The 13,510-nt window shown below is 37.0% G+C and overlaps 1 protein-coding gene across 1 annotated transcript; it reads right to left on the bottom strand.

Moving 5' to 3' along the window:
• Positions 1-6,545: 6,545 nt before the first annotated feature.
• LOC114729175 (uncharacterized) lies at positions 6,546-7,126 on the bottom strand. The gene is made up of 2 exons (XM_028916149.1): positions 6,835-7,126; positions 6,546-6,742 (listed from the first exon to the last, which is right to left on the bottom strand). Exons 1-2 carry the CDS (start codon positions 7,124-7,126, stop codon positions 6,546-6,548), a joined length of 489 nt encoding a protein of 162 aa, XP_028771982.1.
• Between the last annotated feature and the right edge of the window lie 6,384 nt (positions 7,127-13,510).

Below are 13,510 nucleotides of genomic sequence, written 5' to 3'. Positions count from 1 at the left end.
AGCCACTCCTTGCAATGATCCAAAGTTTGAGGAATAAACCTTCAGGCTTACAAAAACAAAGATTGAACATAAAACTACTAAAATAAAATAAAAAAGCAATGAACATTAACTAGAAAAACACAAGAGGAAAGTCCAGAGCTTGGGTTGCCTCCTAAGTAGCGATTGGTTTATAGTCCTTAGCCTGACTTTCCAGCTACTTAAGATTCCTCTAATAAGGGGAAGATGACGATTTGATAATCCACCGGGCCACTAGGGCTGAGCAATGGGCATGGGCTAACCCATAACCCGGTAGTAGCCCACTTAGCCTGTATTAAATGGGCTACGGGGTAGCCCATTTAGGCTGACCGGGTTACAGGGTAACCCATTTATTTTTTAAAATTTTTTTTTCAGTACAGTTATTTTATATATGTAACCTTATGAAATTGTCAATAAACTTTGCACGCCAAATAGCAAATCAAATATGAAATAACATCAACCATATTTAATCACACAACCTCACTTAGATTTGCAAACAATCAAAGTTTGATAAAATCATAAAAGTAGTCACCAATCATAAAGTCTCATAAACTTTGAAAATTCCAACTTCACCTAGAAGATAAAATAAAAGCTTAGACAAGCACGAAGGTTTGATAAAAGATGAATGAGAAACAATATCATCAATTAAATGAAGAATAAAAATATTTTTAAAAAATTAAAACTTAAACGAACAGGTATGGGCAACCCAATACCTTGCGCATAGCCCAACCCGTTTAATGGGCTACCCCGCCCATTTAAGCCGCCTGTTTATAATCTCTTATTTGGGCTAATTGGGCGGGCTTAAATGGGCAAAAATTTCATGGGCCATGGGTGGGCTAGCGGGTAATGGGTTTGTTGCTCACCCCTATGGGTCACCCCAATAGTGCTTTAGTCTCTAGCCATTAACTTGAAACTTCTCTCCGTCTTTTCCTTCTAGCTCCACCACTCCATGGCTATAAATCTTTACAACCATAAACGGACCAGACCACCTGGACTTTAGTTTTCTAGGAAAGAGTTTGAGCCTTGAGTTGTACAATAGAACTTGTTGACTAGGCTGAAAAGTTCTTGGAAGGATTTTCTTGTCATGGATTCTCTTGGTCTTCTCTTTGTATAGTCTTGAACTTTCATAGGCATTGAATCGGAATTCCTCAAGTTCATTCAATTGTAAAAGTCGCCTCTCACCCATAGTCTTTGTATCAAAGTTGAGCCTTTTGATAGCCCAATAGGCACTATGTTCCAATTCAACAGGAAGATGGCATGCTCTCCCAAATACCAGTCTATAGGATGACATGCCAATAGGCGTTTTATATGCCGCCCGGTAAGCCCACAAAGCATCATCCAATTTAGAAGACCAACCCTTTCTTGTATGTCCCACTGTCTTTTCTAATATTTTCTTGATTTCTTGGTTGGAGATCTCTGCTTGGCCATTGGTTTGAGGATGATAAGCGAAAGCAACCTTGTGTTTGACACCATACTTCTTCAAGAGAGTTTGAAATTGAGTATTACAAAAATGGCTTCCTCCGTCACTGATTATTGCTCTTGGGGTTCCAAACTGGGTGAAAATGTTTTTCTTGAGGAATTTGATAACAACCTTAGCATCATTTGTTGGGGAGGCAATGGCTTCAACCCATTTAGATACAATATCCACTGCTACCAAAATGTAATGATTGTTGAAGGACTTAGGGAATGGCCCCATGAAGTCAATTCCCCACACATCAAATAATTCTACCTCAAGCATGTTATTCAGAGGCATTTCATTTCTTCTGGATATATTTCCAATCCGCTGGCTGTCACATCTAGCATTATGGTAAATGGAAATAAGAAATATTCTCAAATCATTGAGGATTAAAAATGATAAGGAGAAGTAGAAGAATTTTGGTGGAAAATAAATTACCATAATTTTCCAAGCCAATTATAGGAATTTGACGAATTAAGGAAAATTGGTCAAATTGTAAATAAGGAAAAATATTTCCAAGCCTTGAAAAATTAAGAAAAAATAAGGATAATATCCTTTGAGAGTTATATGAAATTATAAAGTTGGTTTTATGACCAAATTACCCTTAGAGAAATTACAAGAGAATTTAAGGGTGATTTAGGCTAATTAAGGGATTTTATTTGGAAAATTCCAAATAAATATTTTTAAGGAGAATAAAATTCCAAGAAAATTCCTATGAGACCCTAAAGAATTATATGAAATTATGGAATTAAATGAAGACCCTCAAGTATCTAAGATTTTTCCAAATACTTGTGAAAAGTGGAAAAATCCCTAAAGAGAAGGAAATTAATTTTCTTTTTATTCAATTATTAGGAAGTTAATTTTGAGGCAAAGAGGGCAATTTGGGAAGATAAAAATGAGGAGAATAAATTAAGGATTTGATAGAAAATAATTACAGAGGCCAAACTACTGTAATTATAGAAACAAAGTTAAACTCAGAGCAAAAGTATACTGATAAAGCAAGACTAGTGTCTTGCAAATCAAATGGATCACATTGAGCCATGTGTCAAGCTCTTGATGGAGAGGATTTGAATTTGCCAAGTGTCACTCCTCAAATGAAGAGGATCTTGACTTTGGTAATTAATTTCTTTTGGATTTTGTTAATTAAGAAAGAGAAAACAAGATTAAAGAGGGTAATGACACTTGGACTCTCATTAAAGATGGTAGTTGAGATATTTTGGACCATTAAACAAGCTCATCTTCCCCCATTTTCATATGCATGTTTCGGCCAAGGGAGGAAAGGAGAGAAAAGAGAGAGTTTTGAGGAAGAAACAAGAGAAAGCTTGCACCTTTGACCATACAACCAAGGATTTGAGGTTAGTTCTTGGTTCTAGATGGGTTCTTGCTTTGTTGTCTTTCTTTTTTATGGTTGACAAAAACTGTTCTCCTCTCCTTTTAATGCTGGCTGAACTGATTGTTTAGAGGGGAAGGGAGTTTTGTTGATCACACTTGCTAAGACACATCAAAACATGTTAGCTCCTAGTGGTTGCAAGTGAGTATGGGTTGTTTTGAAGCATTTTTCTTGGTTGTTTCTTTAAATGTTCATTTCGGCTAAGATGATGATTGAACCCTAGGATGATTTTTTTCAATGTTTTAAGGCTTCCATGATGCTTAAAATAAGAAATGGTGTAAGGTAAACCAAAAGGAACAAGTGTTGGAAGCATTAAAACAAAGTTGTAATTTTGGTTCAAGTACCCCTAGTGGTTCTGTCAAGGGGTAGCTGAAAGAAAAAGTTTTATTTTCATAGATCTAAGCACATATTTGGAATCTACATGAAAAATCATGTAGAAATAAGTCAAGAAGCAATTTTTAGGGTTAAAAGAAAACAAGTTCAAAAATAGTGAATAAAGGTGGAAGCTTTAAGGAGCAAGAGTCATTTTTGATTGTGTTCTTGCTTTTTCTTGATTGGTTAATGATTCTTGCTACCCCTTTTGATGGATTGCATTGCTAGGGTTTGATATTTGTGAGGGGAAAGAAGAGAAAAAAAGAAAGCTCAAGTTTTTGGAGCAAGGTAGCAAGTTAAACCTAGCTACTAACACTAATTTGGCATTATTGATTATTGCATGATTAATTGCTATTATGTGGTTGAACTTTCTTGATTATAATGTGGCTGCTCTTTGTACTTTCTTGCTTTGGCCTTTGCATGATTGATTTTGCCAAATGATAAGCATGCTAGTTCACCAATAGTAGTTAACGTAGTTATGCATGTTGATGATGCTTGTTGGTGATATAGTTGGTTAATTTGCTATTGGGATTTCAATGAAATCTCATTCCACAAATGCAATCTAACATTTTAGGGCCTGAATCCTCCAAGGGAAAGCTGCAAATTGAAGGTTAAATTTGTGGTGTCTTGCCACAAAATTTCGTGGATCTTTTTGGCTATGTATATATTATACTAACAGTGCTTTAACACACTAACACTGCCACGTTCACGTGACTTTTTGATTAAGCTCCCAAACGCTTTTAGTCAAAAAATTTGGTATGATTTATAGATAATGTCCTGAGCTTCAATTTGATAGCTAACATGTTAAAAATGTCCAAGTATACTATTTTTAATGATTTTTCAAAGTTAAGGGTCAAAATATGAAAAGAAGGGTTTTGGCAAATGGACAGTGTTACCTTTCACAAAAACCTGACGCTTTTTCCTAAGGAATTGAATTACAATATTATTTTTTCTTGAAATATAAGTTAAAGAGCTTTAAATATAATTTTAAACCACCCCATTTTGATTTTTTGGAATAAGTTATGAATTTTCAAAGTTAGGCCAGAAAAACTGGATTTTTACCCGATGAACAGTAAAAATATGAAATTTAGCATTTTTTAGATAAAAAGTGAGCCAAAGACCATCCAATGTGGTTTTAAATGGAACCTAAATTGATAAAATAGTAAGATGTGACACTGGCAATGATCACAAGTCAACACAAATTCATGTGCATCTTTAAACAAGCTAGAAAAATCCAGATTGCAAGACCTTTGCAGCAGTCTTGTTACCCCCAAAGTGGCCTCCATATTTAGATGAATGATAGCATCTTAGAATTTCTTCTTGTTCACATTCTGGTACACGCCTTCTTAATAATTGGTCAGCATAATGATAAAACAAGAATGGTTCCTCCCAATGGTAGAGTTTGACGTCATGTAGGAATTTTCTCCTCTGATGATGATTCAAATCCTAGGGAATAATGTTGCACACAATAAACTTGACAATATCAGCATGCTATGGCTCCTCAGTGTGAACTATAGTAAAAAGCTGTTCATCAGGAAATGTTTCATTAATGGTCTTATCAGCTTCAAATTGAGCATCAGTACTCAATCTAGATAAATATCAGCAACTTGATTTTTGGTACCTTTTCTATCAACAATTTCTAAGTCGAACTCTTGCAGTAAAAGCACCCATCTAATTAGTCTTGCTTTTGACTCTTTCTTACTGAAAAGGTATTTGAGAGCTGAATGGCCAATATACACCGTGACCTTGGCCCCCACCAAGTATGATCAAAACTTCCCAAATGTAAACACCATAGCAAGCAACTCTTTTTCTGTGGTGGTGTAGTTTTTTTGAGCATCATTGAGGGTACAGCTTGCATAGTAAATTGGGTGAAAAGTCTTGTCCTTCTTCTGCCCAAGTACTACTCCTACAGCATAATCGCTAGCATCACACATCACAATGAAGGGCAAATTCCAATATGGAGCTATCATTATTGGAGTAGAAACAAATCTCTTCTTCAATTCTTCAAATACTCTATAGCATGCATCATCAAAATTAAACTCTATATCCTTTTCAAGTAAAGCACAGAGTGGCTTGGTGATTTTTGAAAAATCTTTGATGAAACGATGATAAAAACCGGCGTGTCCTAGGAAACTTCTCACCCCTTTTACATTCGTTGGTGGGGGAAGTTGTTCAATAACTGAGATCTTTGCTTTGTCAACCTCTAGTCCATCCTTGGACACTCGATGATCTAACACAATACCCTCTTTTACCATAAAGTGGCACTTTTCCCACTTGAGGACAAGGTTGGTTTCTTCGTATCGCTGTAGAATACTTGCTAGATTGATTAAACACTCTTCAAATGAATCACCAAAGACTATAAAGTCGTCCATGAATACTTCCATGGTGTGCTCAATCATGTCTGTGAAGATGGCCATCATACACCGTTGAAATGTAGCTGGTGCATTGCACAACCCAAAAGGCATACGTTTAAATGCAAAGGTTCTATAAGGACAGGTGAAAGTTGTTTTCTCTTGGTCTTCCAAAGCAATAGCAATCTGATTGTAGCCAGAATACCCATCCAGGAAATAGAAGAATTCCCTTCTGGTAAGCTTATCCAATATTTGATCAATAAATGGGAGAGGGAAGTGATCTATCCTCATTGTAGCATTCAACTTCTGGTAGTCTATGCATACTCTCCACCTCGTGACAGTTCAAGTAGGAATCAGCTCATTATGAGTGTTAGCTACTACAGTCATACCGCCCTTTTTATGGATGCATTGGACTGGGCTCACCCAAGAGCTATTAGAGATGGAATAAATGATTCCTGTATCAAGCCACTTGAGAATTGCCTTCTTCATCACTTCCTTCATGATCGGATTAAGTCTTCTTTGATGTTCAACAGAAGCCTTACATTTGTCTTCCAGTTGAATCTTATGCATACAAGTAGAAGGGCTAATACCTTTAATGTTTGCAATTGTCCATCTAATGACCTTTTTGTGAGCCTTAAGGACTTCCACCAATTGCTCTTCTTGTTGCACATTTGAGATTAGAAGAAATAATCACCAGTAGGGTTTTGTCAAAGCCCAAATAGACATATTACAAATGAGACGGCAATGCTTTAAGTTCAAGTGTTAGAGGCTGTTCAAGAGATGGCTTCAAAGTTGGTCTGTCTAAAAATGAAGGGTTTAAAGTTTCAAAGTGTTCTCGACCCTTGGAGTAAGAAGATGAAGCATTCATCAATGCTAATACCTCCTCTACTTGTGCATCATTTGTTTCTAGCCCCTACAATGCTGCTTCAAGAGGGTCCTCAAACATTGACTTTTTAAAATCCTATTGCACAATCTGATCAATAATGTCTATAAAAGAACACTGCTCACGACGGCTTGAGGCTTTCATCAAATGGTACATGTTGAATGTCACATCTTCATCATCAACTCTCAAAGTTAATTCCCCTTTTTCAACATCAATAAGGGTTCTAGCAGTTGCCAAGAACGGTCTCCCTAGGAGCAAAGGCATCTCTTTATCGGCTTCAAAGTCAAGCACAATAAAGTCAGCAGGGAATATGAATTTATCGACCTTAACCAACACATCTTCAATGATCCCCCAGGATACAACATGCTTTGATCAGCTGGCTGTAAAGTAACAGTAGTTGGTCTAGCTTCACCCAACTCTAACTTATTGAAAACTGAGATCGGCATCAAATTTACACTAGCTCCTAGATCACATAAACCTTGCCCTAATAACTTATTTCCAATATGACAAGGAATAGAGAAACTTCCCGAATCCTTCTGTTTAGACAGAATTTGCTTGATGACATCTGTGAAACTCTTAGTCACTGCTACAGTTTCATACTCAGTAAACCGCCTCTTCTTTGACAGAACATCCTTTATGAACTTAGCATACTTTGGCATTTGTTCTAGAGCTTCAACCAAAGGTATGTTAATGTGCAGCTGTTTGAACATCTTAAGAAATTTCTTGAATTGACTATCCCCTTGCCGTTTCTTCAGCTTTGAGGAAAAGGTGGCAGTGGCACAAATTTAGGAGGAGAGGTTAGTGTTTTCCTCTTCTTTTCCTCCACAACATCAAAAGTCATATGCTTGCCCTTTACCACATCTGCTATATCCTCCTCAGTTTTCTTTCTCTTCTTGTTGTCATCCTCAGAGATGGCCTCTTCATGTCTTTCTTCACTAATGTCAAGATCACTTGCCACTTCATTTTGAACTTCTTGTGCAACTTTCTTAGGACCAAAACTGTCATGAAGGACCTTGCCACTCCTTAAGGTGATTGCTTTACATTCCTCTTTACTGTCCCTCTTTGGATTAGGAACAGTGTCACTTGGGAGGCTATTTCTTGTGAAAACATTCATCTGAGAGGCTAATTGTCCCATCTGGACTTCAAGATTCTTGATAGCAGTCTCATGAAGAGAGAAGGTTGCCTTATTTTCAGCCCTTACCGATTCTTGGTTTGCTAATAACTGAGCAAACATCTTCTCGATTTTGGATTCCTCCTTCTGAGCATGCTGCTGCTGCAGTTGATGCTACTATGGTTGGCCATGAAAACCAGGAGGCCCCATTTGTTTAGTACCAGATGATAATAGTTGTGACGGATTCAAACTTGACCCATTCTGCCATGAGAAATTTGGGTGATTTCTCAAGTTTGGATTGTAAGTTTGAGAATAAGGGTTTCCTTACGGTCTTCACTACATATTGTTCATATAATTGACTATCTCCAAAGTGTAAGGGCACTGATCAGAATGATGTTCTTCATTACAATGGTCACAAGTGTACCCCGGAGCTTGAAGTACATGAACTCTTGCAACATTGCTTTTCTTAATTTGCATCTCCAAATTGTCAAACCTTTTGGAGATCGCTTCAAGTTGCGATGCAATATCTCTAGATGATGAAGAGCTCGGCTCCTTATATCTCCCAGAACTTTGCCTTCTCTTGTTATATTGTTGCATAGTGCTAGACGCCACCTCTTCATACAATTCATATAGCTCATTTACCTTCATCTTTCTGATTCCTCCATTCAAAGCGGTATTCAGCATTGTCACTGTCTGATCATTCAACCCATTCCAGAAAGCTTCCATTAGAACATATTTCTTCTGCTCATGATTTGGACAATTTCTCCACATATCCTTGAATCTTTCCCAAGTCTCGTAGAATAACTCATTCGGATACTACTCAAAAGAAAGCAATTCACCCCTTAGTGTAGCTCGTTTACCTCTAGGAATAAATCTGGCCTTGAACTTAGACATAAGCTCATCCCAAGTCTTAATTGAATGTCTTGGCAAGGAATTTAACCACATTTTCACCTTGTGAGATAAAGACATGGGGAACAATCTCAACCTCAGAGTATCTTTAGTAACCCTATTTTGCTTGAAGTTCTCATAAATTTCTATAAACTTGGTCAAATGCTCATTAGAATCATTATTAAAATTTCCTTCAAAAGTACTAATCATCCCTAGCAGTTGAATCATAACGGGCTCGATTTCAAAATTTTTGGCTTGAATGTCTGGTAATCGGATACTCGAATGAAAAGTCTGCCCTTCTTTATCCAAATAGTCATCTAGAGTATACACATCATTCTCATCTTCTTCCGCCATGTCTTCTTGCGGTTCTGTTTCAAGTGGTGGTGGTGGAAGTAGCTAGGGTTGTTGCTGAATCTCTGATGTGTTTTTAATTTCTCCCGAACTAGATTCTTCTTCAGTAACCTCTTCCAAAATAACTTCTAGTCTTCCTTGCATGCGTTAGGAGTTACTTGCGTATTCAAATCCAAAAACACAAGTATCAAACTTATCAAGTGAAATGAACTAAATAAATACTACTACTCTACCTAATTATCACTCCAAATGCTAAGAAAAACTTAAGCGTAACCTATCACACAATAAGGACAATCAATCACAAACAATGTTGCTGTTAGTCCCCGACAACGGTGCCAAAAACTTGTTCGTTGATTAGCTAAACCGTAAATGGACGGGTCGCAAGTAATATAAAAAGTATCGTTCCCTCATAGACTAAAGCTAGATGAGTTAAAAATCATAATTGTGCTCTTGATTAGGTTAAGTGAAACAAAAGTTATAAAAGAATTTGAGATGAAATTTGGAAAACAAAGATTTAAAGCAATATAAAATCAATTTGACTTTGAAACGAATAAGGGACTAGGGTTATTCTTCACTAAAATACTTTATAAAACTAGATTAATCATTTTTCAAGTAGTAATTAACAATAAGTTCAATTAGCTTGGGATTCCTAAAATTGATTAAGCTTTCTCAAGGCAAAACCAAATTTTTGCAATCACAATAAAACATAGCAATCTCTTGCATTTGTTTGCAAGGGTTGCACTTTGAAAACCAAAACCAATTTTAGTCTATGCTAGGTTAACAGATACATCTCTGTTCTATCAACAAACCATCCATTTACTCAGTTAAATTTTTGGACTAGCACGTTTTTACCAAAGTTCATAGATTAACTTAACTTTCTCAAGTTTAAACTAATCAAACAATCAATTCAAATGATGGGCAAACACAAGGAAGCATTAAGCTTAAGGTAAAAACAACTGAACATTATCATTAACATTCAAGAGATAGTAAAACCAAGTCTCAATCTATACAATAGATCAAAATAACCCTAGATAAACTGATTTGGCTATACATGTTTAGTAAGGAGCTGCGTCCATATGAATAGCTAGTAGTCATTACAGAAACAAGCAGGGAAGAAGAAGAAAACCCAGAAAATTTGAATAAAAAACTTTAAATCTATTTTAGCTTCAAGCCCAAAGATCCCAAGCCTCTGAAGCTCCAAACCCTAGTAGAGCGAGCCTCCAAAATCGCCCCAAAGTCAAAGTGTCCTAGAAAGACTGAGTCCCACCAAGTATATGCCCTACTTTTTAAGTTACAGCTCAAAACGCACAACTGGGAGAGAACAAACACCGATACAGATATGGTCATCCGCCGCGACGGATTACACAGAATGGATTCCTGGAAGCAGTATTGGCGCCGCAGCGCATGTGAACAGAGGCTGCGGCAGATTACACCGAATGTTAACTTCTTTGAGACAACTGTGGCGTTGCGGCGGATATGGTCAGGCGCCGCGGTGCCTACCATAGAATCGCAATCCTTTCTCTCTGTTAAAGTCGTTGTGGCGGTTGTCTCCATACACCGCGGTGGTTAGTCCTTTTCTAGCTCCTCTGCTTCTAATCTCTCTTCCTTGCTCGCTTCGAGCCTTTTCCTGCATAAATGACTTCCAAAACATACAAAAGAGCACTAAAAAAAGTTGAATAAGTAGAAATTTTTAGAGGTTATCAGTCATCTCACGGGGCAATGATCCTTCTTGACTCCTCCTCACAAAGCCTATTAAATCAAGTAAAAATATAGGTCACATTAACCATTAACCAACACAACATAAAACTTTAACTTTAACCAAACATTTTTGCCCCCTTTTTCTTTGATTTTTAAAAAAATGATTCCTCCTTTAGAATCAATAACTCCATGACGCATTCTTATACAATTTTTCATAAGGAATTCAAATATGAAATCATATTTTTAGAAATAAGACTTCTTCCCCTTCAAGTTGAGTTGGCCGAATAGGGGGTATATACTTCTGAAAATCCCATTTTTGATTCTAATGATTTTAAACACTTCCCAATAGTACATCCCCACACAAAAACATATTTTAAACCCATTAGAATCATCAAATCAATGCAAAACAAATTCCTCCAGCATGGCCGAATTGAACATATAGAACCCTAGGTATATTTTCTTCCAAAAACCAATCCATACACCACCTAATCATGCTTATTCCACTTGATTTTTAAGGTTTCCATCCTTCCCTAAACATCACATGATCCAGCAAAATTTTGGCAGTACCACAACTTGGAATATTCAAGCCAAAACCCTTACTAATCAAGCTTGAAACTTAAGGATAGGGATGCTTAAACATACCTTGATGTTTTCTTGATATAAACTGAATGATTCCTTGCTCAAAACCCTCTCAAATTCAGTCTCCCTTGGTTTGGAATGAAAATGGAAGCACCTCCCCTTCTTTTTCTAATTTTCCAATATTTTTCTTGTATTTTAGGAGGGGGTATTTATAGACCAACCAAGCTGCCTTTCCCTAGGATTTTTGGATGTCCAAAATGGATAAAATAAGGTGAGTTGGCAGCCATCAAATGCCTCAGCTTCAAATCTAGCCATGTGTCCAAGCTCTAGAGTTTTTCAACATTTATCCCTTAATTTTCTATTTTATTTAATTAAATATGGAGCTGTCCAGAAACTGCACAAATTTGGGCTTAAATTAGGCCTAATATAGGCCCCAAAAATGGTCTAGGGTGGTCCAAAAAGATGGCCCAAAATCCAAATCAAAATCCCAAATCATTACGACACTTTATCGGTTACTATTCACTAGTAATATTCCATAATTTTTTCAAACCTCCAAAAATTCATTTCTCTCCATGATGATTCACATTTTAATATGATAACATGATCTGAAAATTTTCAGAATTTTTAGTCACCTCTAGGTATTTATTTTAAATTTTCTCTGATTAGGCCTCTATTAGTGTCACTGTGAGAAAATAAATTCTCTAAAATAAATTCCTGAGCTTCCAAGGCCTAAAAATAATTTTTTAAATTCAAATAAATATTTAGATGATTTATCCATCTTTTTTACAAATTTATTGAGGCCTCTATCTAATTAAAATAATTATTTTCCTCTGATTTCTCAGTAATTTCCTGAAAAACCTCCGGTTGCGGGAAATTCCGTAACAATTTAACTTCACGATAATTTCACCTTTCAGGCCTCAAATGAGCTTTCAAAACCTCTAATTTATACTTTTTATTTTTTTGGGGAATTTTCTAGAATTTTTCTCCAAATTTCCTATTTTACCCTTCCTAGATTGATAATTACAACAACGCCAGAGCAAATATTGTCAGGATTTCACCTTAAAAGTTGTTTTGTCTCCCCATCTAGTTTCTATATTGGTCCTTATCCCAATTTTTAACTCTCTATATCCAGATAAATTTTTTCGAGATGTGACAATTTCATCACAGTTCTACTTCAAATGTCCAAATTTTCCACACTTCTTACATAACAAATTCATGCCCTCATAAACCACACTCAAAATCTGCCCCTCAACATCAAACTCTAGAGCTAGAGGTTTTGTTAAATCAAGTTCAACACACATCCTTGCAAATTTTTCTCTAGTCTTATGCGTAGTATATATATCAAGGCGAATAGCCTTACCAATTGCATTATCTAGGTTTAGCAGAAATTTTTTTATCAAATAGAGGGGTTGGAATGTCTGGAAATCTTACCCAAGCCACCATCGACTCAATCTTTTCACTTTTAGGATTGAGATAAGCATCCGATACAGCCTATGGACCTCCTGTGAGAGACTCCATATAGTCCTGTTTACTCTGGAAACTTACAAGAAAGAAGTCATCCCTAGATCGATATCTCAATGTCACCTTTCCTAACCCACAATTGCTTCAGTTTCTTCACCAAAAAGCTATATGTCGGAAATCTACCCATGAGCTTGACAATCAATGTTAGCTTAAATGGCTTCATCAACCTTTCCTTCTCCCTATCATCCAATCTAAACCTCGGGCAGAGAGGATTCGTCAGATCCACCATAATTCCCTTACTTGGATTAAGCACCTTCTCAAAATCGATACTAGTCCCATGGCCCTCTGTCTCCGCTTCCTCTTCATCCTTCAACCATTCCCACCAACTTACTCTAGAATTCACATTACGCATAAGTGATTCTCGATACTACTTGGGAGACTCATTTTCCCTCTCTGAATCCATCCATTCCTCAACACGAACCTTAACAGATTCTTCTCCCGAAATTCTGCTCCCGCCAAACGAACCTTCTTCCTCTTCAGATCCTCCTCCCTTCCTTCCTTCATGCTGCGTGATCCTCACGATCTTTCCCGTCGTAGTGAGCCAAACAGGAAAGCACTCTTGAATGTCCACCACAGTGGGCGACGGAGCTCTCTTGATCGTTCACAAGAAATGATTTAGGGCTCAGCCACGCTCTCTCTCTTCGGGCAGGGAGAGAAAAATTTTAGTTTTCCCTTTCTTCCCTTATGCTTTTATTCCTTCATCTTCATTGAGCTAGACAGGAAAAGTGGGGAGACGAAAAACGAGAACTGGACTAGAGAGTGAGTACGCGGTTTTCTAAGTCTGGGTTTGTTCATCATCTTAATCGGGGAGCTGGACTTGAGTCATTAGGGGAGAGAGGTAGGGGAAGCCGTTCACTGTCACGAAGTGATCTATGAATATCATCGGCGGTTTGTT

Source organism: Neltuma alba, unplaced genomic scaffold, assembly GCF_004799145.2.
Source record: "Neltuma alba isolate B1F8T4 unplaced genomic scaffold, ASM479914v2 tig00012609_pilon, whole genome shotgun sequence".
In the NCBI taxonomy this organism is placed as follows: domain Eukaryota; kingdom Viridiplantae; phylum Streptophyta; class Magnoliopsida; order Fabales; family Fabaceae; genus Neltuma; species Neltuma alba.
Note: the sequence above shows the minus strand (reverse complement) of the source record. Positions and strands in the feature narration are given on the sequence as shown.

Excerpts from the sequence above, each read along its gene's own strand:
- LOC114729175 (XM_028916149.1), bottom strand. The coding sequence starts at position 7,126 with ATGCCAAAGTATGCTAAGTTCATAAAGGATGTTCTGTCAAAGAAGAGG. Across the intron at positions 6,743-6,834 it reads TTTACAGCCAGCTGATCAAA|CCGATAAAGAGATGCCTTTG; the intron begins GCATGTTGTATC and ends TTGACTTTGAAG.